Raw genomic sequence first — 18,317 nt, 5'->3', positions numbered from 1 at the left:
CAGTGTTGCCCCCGTACCGGACCGGGGACTGGCAACGGGATCGCAACCCTCGGTGCTGCTCCCGTGCCTCGCTCAGCCAGTGAGCGGGAACCGGTCTGTATGTGGGATCCGACCCCTCGGGCGGGAACGCCGCCGCGCTTCCCAAGTGGCGCACTATCCAGTGCGCCACCGGGCCGGCCCTTGATGAATATTTTTAATATCTATTGTTAGGCCAGTAATTTTTTAGAATGTGCTTCAGTGTCATTTTGATGTTTCTTCATGTAGGGTCAGGTTGTATAAATTTGATACAAACTTCACAGGTGTTCTCTTATTCTTACTATTTTATCCTCATTGTGTCTTAGCAGGATTTTGATTTATCCCAATCCTTGTAATGTTACCAATGACCAATTGATTAAAGTGATATCATGTTTCTCTGCTGTAAAGTTACTATTCTTTTCTTTGTTAACGATTTCATGGGGAAGCGCTTTGAGATTATGTAAAATATCTCATTGTTTGCCAAACCACACTGGAATTGAGAAGGTGCTGTAAACTGAATAATAGTGAAAAATATATGTGTTAAAACTTGTGGGATATAGCTACAGCTGTTCTTAAAGGGAAAATTATAGCCTTAATTGTATTACTAGAAAAGGAGTAAAACTGAAAATCAATGATCTAAGTATCCATCTCAAGAAGTTAAAAGGAGAACATCGATTTAAGCCAAAAGAAATAGAAGAAAAGACATAATAAGGATAAGATCAGAAATTAATGACAAATAAACATATATACAGTGAAAAAAACCAACAAAGCCAAACATTGTTTTCTTAAGGAAACTAGTAAAAGTTCTAATTCCTGCAAGATTAATGAAGGAAAAAAAAGATAAGGCACAGATTATTAACATCATAAAAAATATAACAAGACACTCAATCTCAATAATTATCAGAGAAATGCAAATTTAAACCACAAGGTGATTTCACTTTATATTCACCAAAAAGGCAGAAACAACAACAACAAAAATGAAAAAGCCAAGTAATGAAAAATGTGGAGCACCTGGAACTTTTATATCCTGCTGGCGAAAGTGTATATTGGTACAATCACTTGGGAACATTGCTCTTCAGTATCTACCGAAATTGAATATAAACATACTCTATGATTAGCAACTTTACTCCTAGAACTATCAATGGAAATGCATACATATGAGCACCAAAGGGCACAAAAAATGTTTTCATTAGTATTATTAGTAATAATCAAAAAATGAAAACGATCAAAATATCCAACCACTGTAAAATATAATAAACAAATTATGGTATTTTCACATAGTGTTAGAAATGAACGGACTACTGTCAGACTCAACAGCATATATGAATCTTACAAATGAAAAATTGGTCAAAGAAGCCGAACATGAAAGAGTATATACTCTATGATTCTATTTATATAAAGTCCGAAGAAAGTATTTATGGCATTAGAAAACAAAATACTGGTTACCTCAGAAATAAAGGTGCTGGTGTCTAGTGGTCTGATAGAGGACGTGAGAGAAACTTCTGTGAGATCAACGATGTTTTATATGTTGATAAGAGTGGTGGTTATCCCAGTAGGTTCCCTCAGGAAATGTATCAAGCTGTACATCGGTTAGCTTAGCCTGGGTTACCCAAAAGCAAAGCTTGAAATAAATACTTATAGATGAGTAATTTTTCTGGAAGTTTGCAAAGGGGAGGGACAGAATAATAAAACAAGGAAAAAGGGAGAGTGAATTCAAAGATGAGTTGTTGATTTGGCCTGTTATGGACAATTGATTGTTAAAAGATTTCCTGAGAGTTCTTATAAAATGTCTCCTTGTCCACTGTCTCACTGCTTGAGGGCTGCCCCTGGGACACTAACTCCTTTACTCCTCTGAATGTGCATTCCTACATGTCCAGAAGATTCCCACAGGCCTCCCACATCACAGCATTGGCCAGTTACCATGCAGCAAATCTTAAGGCAAGATGCCTCAGGTCTTAAGGTCAGGTCAGAGCCTGCACAGACTGGTCAATGTGTCAGTGGCTGGAATACGAGGTGAAAGTCAAGGTGGCTTGCAGGCTGCAATGAGGAGTCTGATATGTTCACGATTTGCATGCTTTTCTTGTATATGCTATATCGAAATAAAAGATAGATTTATAAAAAGACATCACAGATTGGAAGAAAATACTTGAAACATTAGTGAAACAAATAATTTGTAAATGGATTCTATAAGATATAAGGGTACTTCAAAAGGTTCATGGAAAGATTTGTATTTTAATTCTGTTTGTTTTTTTTGAAGTATCCTCATATTATTATGGACCACTAAAGGAATGGCAAACTACCCAACAAAAAATGTACAAAGATTCCTCACTGAAGAGAAAATATAATTAACCTAGAGCAAATATAAAGATATTCAACCTTACTAGGAATACTGAAAATGCAAATTAAAACTATAATGTATTATCAATTTTCACCCAGTAGACAGTCAAAAGGAAAAGGTTTGATAATATCAAATACTAATGAGAATATGAGGAAAGATATCCTCCCATATAAGCTATGAAAGTACAGGTTGGCACAGCTACTTTGGGGTGGGGGCAGTTTAACTTGTAGGTATCTATCCTAGAAAAATACCATTTAAAAATGTTTACTGAGGCATTATTTGTAATAGTGAAATATTAGAAACAAAATTAATGTTCACTGATAGGAAAATAGCTAGGTAAGGTGTAAAGTGAATGATGAATTTCTATTCAACACCTACAAAGAACATGCTAGATCTTTTTATAGTGACATGTAGATAGATCTTAAAAACTCATGTTAAAGCAATGTTTAGAGAAATGTGTACTATGTGATGCTGTTTATGTAAAAATTCTCAAACAATACAACTGTATCTATTTTCTAAGGGTATATATATTTAGATTCATATTTATATTTATAAAAGTATGAAACAAAGGTTTAGAAGCATATACACTAAAATTCTAATGGTGGTTTGTGTATGTGTGAGTGTGAGTGTGTGTGTTAGAATTTATGTGGGTGTGGGGAAGTATAGAGATTGAAAGGAGTTTAGTTGTATATGTAATTTAAGTTTTGAAAACTTTATTCATGTATTTCTTGGAAATTAAAAATCAAAACAAATGTGAGGTGTCAGAAATATTTCTAAGTGAGGATGAGCAGCCGTCCGTTGGAAATTCAAGTCTGGAATTCAGGATAGAGATCATGCTAGCACTGTAGTTCTGGCTCATGTCTCTTTTTAGGGAATAGAGACGATCATTAAAGCCCTGACTATGGGTGAGAATTTCCAGAGCCAAACAGAGAGGAATTAGATGAGAAGAACAATAAAAAGACAGATGTGAAGAGAATAAACAGTCATTGAGTGTGATTGAGAAAGAACTGTCAGAGAGGTTGGATAATAACCAGGAGAGCAAGGCACTGGGAAAGCCCGAAGATGAGAGAGTTGTAACAGGTGAATATTAAACACTAGAGAATATTCATTCAACTTAAATAAAATGAGAAGAGGAGAAGCCTCCAGATTGGAGAAGTAGGAGACCCTAGATGAGCAGTGCCTGTACCATGCATGGCATATAACAGGGTCACAACAAATATTTTTTGAAATATTGGATTTTATAGGGTAGTTTTAGTGTTGTAGGGAGAGAGGATGAAGGAGGGGATGGGTGGTAAAGAAGTGAAAGTATCGAGTATAAATGACACTTTTGACAAATTTGGCAGTGAAAGGTAAAAAGGATAATATGGCAAATTGAAGGGAAAAGAACTTTAGGATTCTTTGAATGTGGGGGAACTTGGGAAATTTGTTGTTTTAAGGAAAGAGGACACCAGAGAGGCTGAGATTAAAGCAGGGAAAGCAAGTGTAAAAATAATGGGACATGATTCTAGAAAAGACGAGAAGGGATAGTTTTAGACAAAGTTCTTTAGAGGAAAAGAACCAACAGGATATATATATATATATATATACACACAAACACACACACACATATGTATACAGAGATTTATTAAAAGGAATTGGCTCATGTGGTTACGGAGGCTGAGAAGTCCCAAGATCTGCAGTTGGCAAGCTGGAGACCCCAGAGATATGTAGTTCTCGTTTGAAAGCCAGCAGGCTTGAAACTCAAGGTGAATTTCTATGGAAATTATGCACAAAGCTTGCATTAGAGAGCTAATCTCACCCTGCAGGTAGATGATGAATAACTAGCCAATCCTCATTATTAAAGTTGAAATGCTATAAAATTTACCAGAATACTCCATGACAATGCATATGGTTTGTAACGAATCATTTTTCTCTCAAAGTCTTTCCCCCAAAATGCATATATATTTACTTTTTGTATTACTGATATATTGATGAATTAGATCATTATGATTTCTTTTTAAATTAAAAACAATAAGTATTTACTGAGCATCTATTATGTACGAGACAATGTGCTAGGTACTAGGAATACAATATTAAGCCAGGTATATATGGTCCTGATGTTACAGAATTTGCTTTCTTGTGAATGGTACAGAAATATCAAATGTAAGATGCATTATGATAACAGCCGTTAAGAAAAATGAAAGTAGAGAGACTGTTAGAATACGTTGAAGAGACCTAGAGAGAACATCTATCAAGGAGAAACAGCTACGCTTGGAACTATAAAATGAGTAAGATATAGCCACGAGAAACACTGGACACTCCAGGCAGAAGGAATGTTGTTCAAAGCCTCAAATGAAAGAGGACTCATGGCACTTTTGACGAATTGTTCGGAATTGAGTATGGTGAGAGAGCAGAGTATGAGAGGAAAGTGGCTAGAAATAAGGTAACGAGGGTGCAGATCAGGAGAGCCTGGTAGGCAAGGTTCAGCGGTGTGGGCTTTATCTCAAGTGCAATTAGTAGCCTTGAAGGATTTTCAGGAGAAAGGAGGTGTCATAAGACAGGGATACTAGTTAGGAGGCTATTCAGGCATTTATGACGAGAAAGTAGAGGTAAAGCCAAGGGGATGGGTATTAGTCATAATCTCTACCTGTCTCTCCCAATCCATTTCATATCAATTTAAGACAATATGTTACACAAATTCAACTTTAAGTTTACCAGATCCCCCTCCAGCCATATTTCCAGCTATACGAGAGTACTTTAAAAAGTTCATAGAAAGGGCCGGCCCGGTGGCGCACTGCTACAGTGCGCCACTTGGGAGCGCGGTGGCGCTCCTGCCGAGGGTTCGGATCCCACATACAGACCGGTTCCCGCTCACTGGCTGAGCGAGGTGCGGGAGCAACACCGAGGGTTGCGATCCCATTGCCGGTCCCGGTCTGGTACGGGCGCGACACTGAGGGTTGCAATCCATTGCCGGACACGAAAAAAGACAAAAAGGAAAAAAAAAAAAAAAAGTTCACAGAAGGATTTGCATTATGTTTTAAGCCTATTTTTCCATGAACTTTTTGAAGTACCCTTGTATTCACTCATTTTTGAGGCAAGGTTGAGTATATCGCTTGTCTTGTTGTATGACTTTGTACAAGTCATTTAATCTCTCTGCACCTCAGCTTCCTCAACAGGAAAAGTATAAAGCACTGGAAATGAAAAGACAGGTTCAAAAATATATTTCTTATATGCTTAGTGGGTGGCGATTTGTAAATACAAGATCTGTATTCTTATTTATAGGACTACATTGAGTGTGCTGAAAAATTATACAATGCCAAAGTGCAACGAGTAGACTTTACAAATGATGTAGAAGATACCACATATAAAATTAATAAATGGGTTGAAAATGAGACACATGGTGAGTTCAATAACCTATTTTTCTTTAAGATTTGTCAGTTATATATGAATACTGAGAATTGCCAACTTTAAAGCTAGGAATCTCTTGTACATACAAGGAACAGCTCCTCCTAATACAAAATAATGATTGCTGTTATTTAAAATTGCTTTAGTATTTGCCTGCAATGTGGTTTTGAGTAATCTTAATAATTTGAATGCTTTATACTTTTCAGAAATCTTGTCTTTTACATTATCCCATTTGCTTATGAACCAACCCTGTGAGACAAACAGATATTATGGCCATTTCATAGATTAATTTACTGAATTAACCAAAATATCTCACTCTAGCTTGTGAACAAAGACTAAGAGTGGTTTTACAGGACATTATTTTCAACGAGTTAGGGTTTCCTTGAATACACTTTGCTTTTCCAGGCTTCCATGTCTTTGAATAAACAATGCCTGCTTTAGGGAAGTTCTCCCTATCCCCAACTTACCCCCAGCCCAAGCAGATATCTCCAGCCAGAGCTGGGTGCTCCTAAACTGTGCTCTCACAGCTCACTGGCCATACCTCTATGCTACTGGTATGCTACAATAGCTTTTTTGTGTGCTAGACTGTGAGTCTAATGATGACATGGGCTATGTTTTTCATTGTTGTAATTCAAGTACCCAGCATAGTGCATGACATCTAGCAAAAATCTCATTAATGTGGAAGGAGCAAAGAAGTTACCCCTTTTAATGAATGGAGTTAAATTATACTTGGAGTGCTGTAGTAACCAGATGAAGCATAGTCAATGCCACAAAGGCAGTTTGGTGCCTACGAGCAGGGGTTCTGGGGATTGTCTTCCTGAGATGGAATCCTATTGCTGCTGCTGTCTTGTTGTGTGAGTCTGCAGAAGTTACTAAATCCTTCTGTGCTTTGGCTTCTTCAACAGGAAACAGAAACAATAATAGTGTCTACCTCATAGGGATTTTGTCAGGGTTAAACCAAATATTGCACCTAGAGGGTGTAGAATGTGCTGGACACATTTAATTGTCTATGAGTTATTACCAATATCATTGTTAGTATCATAATTATTGTGTGGTAAGAAAAAACTTCATGTCCATTATGGCCTTTAAAAACATTTTAAAAAATTAATCTTAAAAATGAACATTTTTTTCTTTAATTTATTTTTCCAAAGGCAAAATCACGAACGTGATTAGAAATGGTATGATCAGCTCATCTGCTGTAATGGTGCTGGTAAATGTCGTATACTTCAAAGGCAAGTGGGAATCAGCCTTCACCAGGAATGAAACCATAAATTGCCATTTTAAATCTCCCAAGGTATGTGAATCTCCTATTTAATTAAGGAATTTTTTCTCATTAGTATTTCTTTGCAGGAAACTCTGGTATTTACATAAGCAAATGCTGGGTTTACAATTTCTCTTCTTCTGCATTACCAGTACTGTATGGTCAGTTGCTTTATAAAGCAAACTTTCTATTTTCCTGCTAATGCAGGCTATGAAACACAAAAAAGGATGTTCCATAAATTGATATTTCTTAAGATATATTCACAATTGAAAGAAGTATTAAAATACAAATTTAAGATATTCTAGTTGGAGGCCTATAAGAAAATATGACACAAATGTGCCTTTTATTTTTCATGATTTTAACTGTGTGTTCTACAATTAGAGTCATTTGCCTTCAATGATTTTCCTGAGTCAAAGCAAGAATGTGTGTTTTTTCATAAGAGAAAAAGTTGTATTTAGAGTAGTTATGCATTTCCAAGTATGTTATGCCTATCTCTTCATTTAGCTCTATTTTTGATCCAAAACATCTTATTACCAACCTTCTTTAAACATATATTCTTGATTTTTTCCAATTTGTACATAATCCTTTTAGAATAGTGAAACATCAAAGGCCTTAGAGTCAGAAATTCCATGCTGGGCTCCCTGCCTTCCTTTACAGAAGCCGTGTTGTTTTAGGCACATAAACTACTGCAGACCTCCCTCTCCTCACGTGTAAAATATTTCGTTAGTTGATGTCTAAAATCCCTTTCAATCACTCAGCCTTTTATGATGAGACGGAGAAATTCAGATTTAACATTAGACCTTTTTTTCAAGTGATATTTTTCATCTATTGAAATATTCTTTCTACATCTTCCCATGTCATAAGTTTTAGATGTGGGAGTGCTGAGAGCTTTTAGCAAATAAAGGTCACTGAATGGGTCAGGAGATGGGAAATAAAAGGCCACCTGGGCAGGCTGTATCCACAGGTATGGTAACTCTTTGGGAGGATCGAAAGACCCAAGGGCACAATAGAACTCAGACTAGGGTACACGTTAGGCTTCGCTGCCCTGGCTCGTCTCTGGCAGCCTGTGTGGTCGTCGCCCAGCCCTGCCTTGTGTCCATGACCACGGGGTCCTAAGTCAGAGCCTGAAAGAGCAAGTGTCCAATGTAGCTGTCTTGGGAAGAAAAAGATAGGCACAAAAAAATTTTGCAAATTGCATATGAAAAAATAATAAATCCTAATAAGAAACACCACATGTTCTCACTTACTTGTCGGAGCTAAAAATAAATAAATAAACACACAAACAAGGGAGGGGTGGGGAAGAAGACACAACAATCACAGCTCCTTGAAGTTGTCAAGACAAGCGAATAGATATGATGCTGATGGGCGGGAGGGGGTAGAAGGAAGGGGGAGGGAAGATTCGGTACAGGGACACGAAAATCAACCACATTGTATATTGATAAAATAAAATAAAATTAAATTAAAAAAATACACAGAATATTATCTGTGTAATTGCAATATCAAACATGAGGTAGTTTTTTAATTTTAGTGACCTGGGCTGACAGGGTTTGGAAGTGAGTTTTCGTTCCCCACTCCTTCCTTCAACTTCTCCCCCACTGCATCCAGCAGTAGATGGCCTCTGTTGCCTCAGTTCCGACAACGAAGACCAAGCAGAAAGCATTCCTGTCTCTTGTATTTTTTTCTTTTCTTTTCTTTTTTTTTTTGCCTCTAAAGAAGCTTTTATTGAAAAGACTATTGCTAAGTAATTATAATGTTTTAAACACTCTTCACAGCTGATCCACACACCCTGTCTAATATAATTATAACCTATATGTTATAATGTAATAGGCTATGGAATCTAGATAGTTGATGTCAGTGCCAGTTGCATTTCATTAAAAATCAGTAGAATTCCCTCTCCCACTAACCCAGCTGTGTGATTCTGTCCCTGATCCGGTCTGGAAATAAGACATCATGCCTATGACATTCTAGCCCCCTTTGTACCACATTCTGTTCTGCTGACCTGTTTCACTAGACGGGGGTGTTCTTTTCCTTTATTGCTCCATGTGAGTTCTTTCTGAGGATTTTTTGAGTCAAAAAAGGCAACCTTTCCAGAGGGAGAAGAAACTCTGGTTCAAGGACAGAGAATTATCTGTCCTCCCTACATAGAACCTTTTGTCCTAACAGGGATATATACAGAAATGTTGAAAAATTTCCAGGTCATAATATCATTAGGAAAAAAGTTTACTGTAATTTTATAGTGTTTCTAAATCTATAAATGGTATTTCCAAGGTAAGAGCTACTGTGTTTCTCTCGTTAATTTGAGAGATATTTTCAAATATCTTGCAGGAATTTTTAATTTTTCTAAGACCTCATTCATAAATTGTGCAATTTTGATAGTTCTAGTCTGTATTTTACTTCTGGTAAGGGAAAAAATCTATAGCATTCATTTCATTTTAATGCTATTTAATAATGATTCCTTACTTATAAACATTTTCAGTTAAAATACTAAGTGCAAGGCCATGTTCCAAGTGCTAAATATATTAATTTGCATAATCCTTACAACAATCCTGTGCAGCAGGGACTATTGCCATTCCCATGACATAAATGAGGAAACAGAGGCACAGAGAGGTGAAGTAACTTACCCAAGGTCACACAGTGAGATAGTTTTAAAATCAAGAAGTCAACTCAAAGTCTGTACTTTTACCACTGTGATGTGTAGCAATGCAACAACTTTTGACAACAGGTCAGGAAAAATCTACAGGATCACTGAGCAAAAACTTATTGATCAAGTACAATATTCTTATATGTGCTTGGTCAACAAGTAAAATGAGGTGAGATTATAAATAATTTTTGTGACTTGACTTTCAGTGTTCTGGGAAAGCAGTTGCCATGATGCATCAAGAACGGAAATTCAATTTGTCTGTTATTAAGGACCCACCCATGCAGGTTCTTGAGCTCAGATATCATGGTGGCATAAGCATGTATGTTCTGCTGCCTGACGGTGACCTATCCCAAGTAAGTTACAACTGTCACTTTCACTACTGGGGAACAAAAGGCTTTTAGGATACCGTTGATTGTGTTTTCATCCATCAATGTTAAGATTTCAGGTTGTTGGGATATTAGAGACTTACCCCTTATTGACTAATTTGACAACTATTTAAGGAGTACCTACTATGTGCCAGACACCATTACAGATGTTAAGATTGATTTATCTCAGTTTAGCATAATTTTAGCTCAATAGCAGTAATGTTGGGACACTCTCAAATCTCAGCTATGGAGTTCAAAAGGCATGAGTTTAAGTCTATTTGGTGCTTGTCCATGAAAACAATCTTTTATGTGTCATTAAAATTTTGAAAGGCCAGGCATCTTCAGGCAGGTATGATATGATGGTGTCCTGAGCCTTTGAAAATTATTAAAATGTATGTTCTCACTCTTTGTCGCTGTGTCTGTACTGTAAAGTAGGGGTTAGAGACTGCCATGTGACAAATGTAGCAGAAGAAACAGACGAGCACGGGGCAAGGCGCAGACAGTGGTGGCCAAGCAAGTCAGACACCATCACTGTATCTCAGATCCTGATCTTCCCTTGGCCCTTATTCCCCTTTTTCTCCTCCTGAATTTGGTTCTTTGACCTGCAATCCCGGAGGCCTAGATATCATCGCCTTTCTCTGTTCTCCCAGTAAAAAGGAATAACAGACACCATTTACTGATCACTAGCTACAGGCCTACATGCCAAGCCATGTGCTCTGAGCTTCATTTATTTTATCTCATTTGATCCTTACAGCAACCATGTGAGATAGGGAAAGGAGGCTCATGGAATTTAGTCAATTTGTCTTGTAGATACATATGTACAAATATGTGTATTTGCAGGTGTATGTGTGTATGTACATGCATATATGTATCTCAGCCACACTAAAAAGTTACATCTATAGTTTTAAATATTTGTTTTGATTTGGAAAATAATGAATGTCTATTGGAGAATAATTGGAAAGTAGACAATCATTTTTGTATCTCATGAATATTCATAACCAATAAAAAAAAGAATGTAAAGAAACATGCTTCTACCATTCAGAGCTATTATTTCTACCAATCTTTTTCTTGTGATTTAACAACATGTCTTTAAAGTTTTGCAGATACTATTTCTACATAGACAAAAACCACTGACTTATTGTAATGACAACGACTGTAATTAAGTTTTCATCTTACTACCTTTTTTTTGACATGAGCAGCAATAGAAATGTCATAAAATTGACATTGTTAAATCTAAAGTGTGACAATGTAAAACCTGGTACTCATATTAAATCATTAATTCACTTGATAATCATTATAACAATCAGATTTTTGCATACATCAGTTATTTTAACTTAAAATAACCTGCAATAACAGAAAATGTAGTCCAGATAAACAAGCAATAGGTAGTTCAAAAGATAGACTTATTCCTGTACTTATTGTCTGAGTCTTTTTTCCTACAGTAGATTTAACTAATAATGTGTTGACTGGACTAGTATAAATCTACATACTGCATAATAGTAAATACCTACATAATCCTACTTAAACAGACAAGATAAGGAAGTTGGCTCTGCTATGTTCTAAATGAGGGGAAAAAAATCCCACTCAGAATAAAAACTTATTACAGATTAACCACAAACTGGATAATTTGCACACAGAAAATTCAGATTAGATTAACTTTGCATAAATTTAGGTCCTTGATAAGAATACAAGTAACATTTAATATCTGTGAAAAGCTGTTTAGGATTGCAGTGAGCCTGAATTTGAGAAGAAATGTCCTTATATAAGATTTCTAAACTATGTTCACAAAAAATCTTCCCATTCCAAATCTGGAAGGATATATGATCAATTCTCAGAATTCGAAAGTTGGCGAATTCAATTTGTTGGTCATTTGGGGGCAATAATGCTGTTGAAGAGAGAGATGCAGGCTTCTAGCTGTGGACTAAGGTTACTTGCTCTCTCCCTACATCCTCTTGAGCTTTATCTCTCTCATCCGTTGAGTAGAAGAGTCTGTTTGGATCTGAGCCTCCCAGACAGTGTGGGTGACTGTGCTGAGAGACTTTGATCACCCAAACCCTCATGGCTGGAGCTCTGGGCTCCTTATCTTAGGCCACTTGAGGTTCCATTGGTTTACTCCAGCAAGCGGTGCAAGCCTTATCATTTCCTATGTCTTTCATGATGGGAAAGTGGTGAGAAAACACTGATTTAAGTGACTGTTGAGCTCCTTTCTCCCTCTGATGAAATCTGATTCCCAAATCTTTTCACCTGTCCGTTGTTCAGCTTTGGCTATCTCTGTTCATTTGTGGACAGAGAATAGAATTGCCCTGAAGTACAAATAAGTCATGCCTTTTCATAGCAGAGCAAATTAAACATATCATTTGTTAAAAATACTTGAACTGTTCATTTGAATCATTTTCTCTTTCCAGGCTCCCCCAGAACCCATTCTTATACTTAAATACAAATACCAGGGAGGGGATAATTATGAAAAAACTGTATATCTTTATAGTTGTTGTTTCATCCATTGCTTAACCATGTAATCCTAAATTACCTTTTAATTATTCCTACAGATCGAAAACAATCTGACCTTTCGGAATCTAATGGATTGGACCAGTCCTCAAAAAATGACCTATCAGTATGTCGAGGTGTTTTTTCCTCAGTTCAAGATAGAGGAGAATTATGATATCAAATTATATTTGAAAGCCCTAGGGCTGAAAGATATTTTTGATGAATCCAGAGCCGACCTCTCTGGTATAGCTGCGGGAGGTCGTCTATACATATCAAAACTAATGCACAAGTCGTACATAGAGGTTACGGAGGAAGGCACCGAGGCGACTGCTACCACAGGAAGTAACATCGTAGAAAAGCAACTCCCTGAGTCTAAGGTGTTTAGAGCTGATCACCCATTCCTATTTGTTATCAGGAAGGATGATATCATCTTATTTAGTGGCAAAGTCTCTTGCCCTTGAAAATCCAATCAGTTTCATTTACTGTAATCCCTGCAGTGTCAAAGAACCACCAGAATTGAATAGATTTGAGTTTAATTGGAAGCACCCGGTGCTACTGTTGAGTTTATTCTTCCTAAAATTGGTCAGGAGATGATATTGGTGACTTGACTCTTCTCAGGCACCTGGTTGGTTGCCCTGATCCCTCTTAGCATTTCCACCACCATTTCTCTCACCTGTTCTGATTTCATTGTCTTTCTATGCATACTCATTTCTATTCTCCCCCATGGCCCACCTGGATTTTATGGACAGCGCACCCCTGGTAATGAGAATGTAGAAGCAGTCCTAGGAGTCTTTTCTGAAACTCTACAGTAATCGCAGATATTCTAGCTTCCTTGTAAGTGATATAGGAAGTAAGCCTTGCGGCTTCCTAGAATAAGTGTGAAAGATAACTTTTCCTTGTTGATCTATGGAGACACTTGGGTCTACTCTAACACATATGATTTTGAATCAGTGTGTAATCTAGATGCTGAAAAATATGGAACTGGGATTGGGGACCAACCAAAATATTTCATTAATAATTTCAAGTTGACATCTTTTGGCTTTTCTTTGATAAGACTTAATGTGTACATAGTTTTTCAAATGTTAAAGACCTTTCAATTGTTGGCAGTTGTTATTTACAGTATATCATTTCATGTGCTGTGTAGTTTGTTAGTTTTTTCTCTATTTATCAGAATAAAGAAATACAACATACCTGTACAGTGTGATTGTTCTCCTCTGTCCAATTGTAAGACTACCAGCACTTTGATTGCAAGCAATCAAGCAATGAAAGGAAAGAATGCTTTTTTAATTTGTCTGATTTGGTTCAATGTTGCTAATTTATTACACACAAAGTTACTTTTACAGATTCTTATATAGGTTGATGAGCCAATTTTAAATACAAGAATTTAAATTTATAAGGGAAATGATTTGCATATATGGTTATAATAAGCTGTAAGTAACTTTACAAACATATTTAAAATAGAGAATCAGTAGACCATGCTAAACTTACTTGAGAATTTATAAACTATAATGGCTTACTGAAATGTGTTTTCATCACAAAAGACTTTTATCTGAATAGGAGCTATATAATTCAGGGGCAGCCTATAGCATGGCACTGTGATGATTAGCACTAGACCTTGCAGATATTGATTTTCAGCAAGTATTGTGGAATCCATGAATATGGTATACATGAGTAAATGTGACATGAATTGAAAGATGTAGAAAATCCCCTGACCAAAATAATTTAACCACTAACTTGCAACACCTGAAATAACTATTATACCTTCCAGGGACCTTTACCAGTAATCAATTTAATGGGTATGCACTGTGGTATGTTTTTTGAAAGGAATTGACTTTACAGATTATCATTCCCATTTATTACCATTCAAAAATATTATACCCCTCAGGGACTGGGAGACAGGAGCATGTATTCCAGTGGTGGCTGTGTAGTTCACAAGCATGGGCACTCTTCCCTGCTAACTGGGTTCTTTGGGCAGCTACAGTGAGACTCAAAGCCACTGAGGTCTGAAGTAAGTATGAGAGAGCAAAAATGAGGTCTGTTAGAAAATAGTATATATCTTAGTTTGTTAGGGCCACTATAACAAAATACCTTAGAATGGGTAATTTATGAACAATAGAAATTTATTGCTCACAGGTCTGGAGTCTGGGAAGTCCAAATAAAGGGTCTCTTGCCCTTGCAAATCCAATCAGTTTCATTTACTGTAATCCCTGCAACGTCAAAGAACCACCAGAAGTGAATAGATTTGAGTTTAATTGGAAGCACCCTCATGCAGAGCCCTCATGACCTAATCACCTTGTAAAGGAGCCATCTCTTCATACTATTGCATTGGTGGTTAGGTCTCAACATATGAATTTTGGGAGAACACCAATATTTAGACCATAGCAGCATAAAAAAAGCTAAACACAAGCTTTCCCTACAATTTTGGTTAGTTGGTCTTACCAGAGAAGGGCTACATTGTGTAATCATGATCTAGCTTTAGTTTGGTGAAACTTTCACAAGCTTGAAACAGCTTCTGAGACTGTGGCATTTGTGGAAGCATTGTTGTTTCCTGTTGAACACTATCAATAAACGTTAGAAGGGTAACAGCTGTTCAGCTCCTCTTTTGCCATTGAATTTCATGCTTCCATGTCCAATTTGTTTTTTTATCCTCATATCCCTAGGACAATAGTTGACATAATGTAGGCACTCAATGCCTTTAGAATGAATATAGTCATTGGTCCCAAAGGTGTGATTTGGTATGGAAATGAGACTTCAGGGACCACATTAGTAGAAGATCAAGTCACTGATCTTGTAATGGATTTCATTTTATGCAAAAATGACTTATCTTTAAGATCATATTTCTTCACTCTGCTTATTTGTCATAAGTGTTTCCAGGGCTCTTCTTATCCTACTCAAAATTCTCTCTGTACATGATCCCATCCAGTTAAAAGCCTTCAATAACTGCTGATAACACCTATCCGTGTGTTTAACTTCATCTAAATTTGCACCTGCCTCCTAAGTAAGTCCATCTGAATGTCCTACAGGAAAACTGAGCACGTCCAAGGTGAAACACATCACCATCCTCCTTGAGCCTGCTATACCTTCCTGGATGCCAACTTTTGGTTAAGAACAACTATTGTCTAAAAATTCAAGCACAAAATATCAAGATTAACTCTGTACCCTCCTTTTTCACATTGGAGTTGTTAATTGGTGTTACCACTAAAACATCACATGAATATTTCTCCTCTTCTCCTTTTTCATGAACACTGCCCTAGTTTAGGCTACATTCCTTCTCTGGATTGGTCTCATATCTGGTCTGCCTGTCTTTTGTGATTCTGTCTCAATCTTAAACCCAAAATTGTGAAGATATTCTGTTTTCATCTATAAATGCCAGTTATCTTCCTAAAACACGGATTGGACCAAGGCACCTTCTTATAAAACACCGATGGCTCTTTACCTCTTGAGGACAGTCTAAACTCTTGAGCATGGATTTTGAATCCTTCCACAAATTTACCCTATCTTCCTTTCCTATTTGTTTTGCCATTTTCTACCAAGGACCCTAACTTGTGGGTGCAAGGTACTATTTGAAAGCCAAATCCACTATTTTCATGTTGCTCAGCCTGTCCCACGTGACTGACACATGCTCCCCATCTTTGTTTGACAATACCTATTTAATTGTTCAGGTATCTGGTCATGTTCGTATTTTCTGTGAAGATTTCCACTCAGTTGAACTCAAAAAACACATTGTACATGTGTTTATGAGAGCTGTGCTCAAATTTTTGATGTGTTTTATTTATGTGTGTGTTTGTGTGTCTGTGTGTATTTGCATGTGTGTGTTTTGATAGATTATAAACTCTTTAAGGGCTTGGAATAGCATATGGTAGGTATCCTTTCCTCATTTAAAATGAATAAATTACTTTAATGTCCTAAGAAAGGAACAAAATCAAACAGTGCAAGTGCAGATTGTGGCCAGGTAACAGGGTCCCTTGCCAGCACTCATTTTGACTTTCACCAGTGACTCCTTAAGAACTTTCTGTGTGTGCTAGTCACACGCCAAAGTGTATATCAAGATGCAATCTCTCAGCTGCAGGAAAGAGCACTGAGGGATCTTCTATTTCTACAGGAGCAGGAAGAACTATTTTTTCCTGATCTTTCAGTGTGGAAAAGGAGCATTTTCAGCATCACCTTCACCATCATCTTCTTCATCATAATTTCTGCTCTGTCTTCTACAAAACACTTTCACAGACATTGTCTCCACTGTCACTATAATCTTGTAAGGTGGAAATGATTATGTTTACCATTGTTATTCCCATTTCATAAGAAAAATAAAGCTCAGAGCGGTTAGGCAATTTTTTAAGATCATGTGTGCTATTTTCATCAGAATATGCTACTGTGGACATCATCACGGGTCTCACTGTGCCTTGGCTATGCTCTGCGTCCTCTCACCTCATTCCTCAGCACCTCCCACGGCTCACTCCTTCCTTGGCATGTCTGCTGACTGACCCAGCAGCTCTGATAACCTCAGACTTTCCTGGAACACCACACCTCTCACAAATTGGGCAAGTCCATAATTACACGGCACTAATGTTTCATTTCTATTCCTACAGACAAGCCTAGAATGTTTGTAGAGTTCCCAGGACAGTGCCAGCCTATAATAGTTGGTCAAATAAACCTCGACTAGAATGGCATCCATAAACCTAAACCTCCTTTAAGATACCAGCAGCAGCTTTAAGAAGAGAAAGCCATAGAGACATTACCTAAAAACCAGGTAACAGGCTGGCTAACAGAACTTAATTGCAACAAAAGACATTTCTTTGATACACCTTTCTTCTTCCTGTTCTGTGCATTGTGAGCCAAAACAAGAACACCATTGTACTTGAAATATGAGAATACTTTAGTGAAACTAAAGTGACTAATCTTTTATATATAGTGTGAGTCTTATGATTGGTGTATAATTCAAGTAATGCAAAATAACACACCTCAATAAATTTAGTGAGTTGGGAAAAAAGGAAGAGCAATCAGAATGAAAAGGGAAGTGTGGAAGAAACATAAGTTCTTTCTAGATATTTTAAAAACAATATATAATTTTTTTGCAAGTGTGCCCCTTCAGACATGACTCATCAGTGCTACTAAGAGTCTGATTCTTAGGCTAGAAGGAGCTGTCACAATTTCCACAAGCATAGCAGGGGATAAGTGCTATGAATGTGGGTAGAGGGGCCATGAAGTGTGAAACAGGAGTTTCTAAACCAGTCCTGAAGTTTGGGAAGAATTTCTGGAGAAATAAATGCTTGGCTCAGACCTGGGGGAATAAGTAGGAGTAGGGGGAATGGAGTGGGAAGGCAAGAGGGTATCAGTGAAGGCAAAAGCATCTTCCAAAATGTTGGAGCACCCAGATTCATAAAACAAACTCTATTAGAACTAAAAAAGGAAATAGACACTAATACTATAATTGCAGGGGACCTGAACACCCCACTCTCAATATTGGACAGATCAACCAGGCAAAGAATTAGCAGAGAAACACAAGAACTTAACAAAACTTTAGACCAATTGGACATGGCAGATATCTACAGAACATTCCATCCAACAACCTCAGAATATTCATTCTTCTCATCAGCACATGGATCATTCTCCAGGATAGATCACATATTAGGACACAAATAAAGTCTCAGCAAATTCAAAAAAATTGGAATTATCCCATGTATTTTCTCAGACCACAATGGATTAAAACTAGAAATCAATAATAAACAAAACACTGGAAAGTATACAAACACATGGAAACTAAACAACATTCTACTTAACGACATAAGGGTCCAAGAAGAAATCAAGCAGGAAATAAAAAAAATTTATTGA

The 18,317-nt window shown here is 37.0% G+C and overlaps 1 protein-coding gene across 2 annotated transcripts in view; it reads left to right on the top strand.

The window, feature by feature from the left end:
• The window catches only part of SERPINB7 (serpin peptidase inhibitor, clade B (ovalbumin), member 7), a 25,549-nt gene extending 12,600 nt beyond the window's left edge, over window positions 1–12,949 (top strand). For both annotated transcript variants that reach the window (XM_008586364.1, XM_008586363.1), the window contains 4 exons: window positions 5,615–5,732; window positions 6,889–7,031; window positions 9,846–9,992; window positions 12,551–12,949. In XM_008586364.1, coding sequence (XP_008584586.1) covers window positions 5,615–5,732; window positions 6,889–7,031; window positions 9,846–9,992; window positions 12,551–12,949 — 807 coding nt within the window. The remainder of the gene's footprint in view (window positions 1–5,614; window positions 5,733–6,888; window positions 7,032–9,845; window positions 9,993–12,550) is intronic.
• The last annotated feature ends 5,368 nt before the right edge of the window (window positions 12,950–18,317 follow it).

This window comes from Galeopterus variegatus, unplaced genomic scaffold (genome assembly GCF_000696425.1).
Source record: "Galeopterus variegatus unplaced genomic scaffold, G_variegatus-3.0.2 Scaffold3964, whole genome shotgun sequence".
NCBI lineage: Eukaryota > Metazoa > Chordata > Mammalia > Dermoptera > Cynocephalidae > Galeopterus > Galeopterus variegatus.
This window is presented reverse-complemented; position numbering and strand designations above follow the sequence as displayed.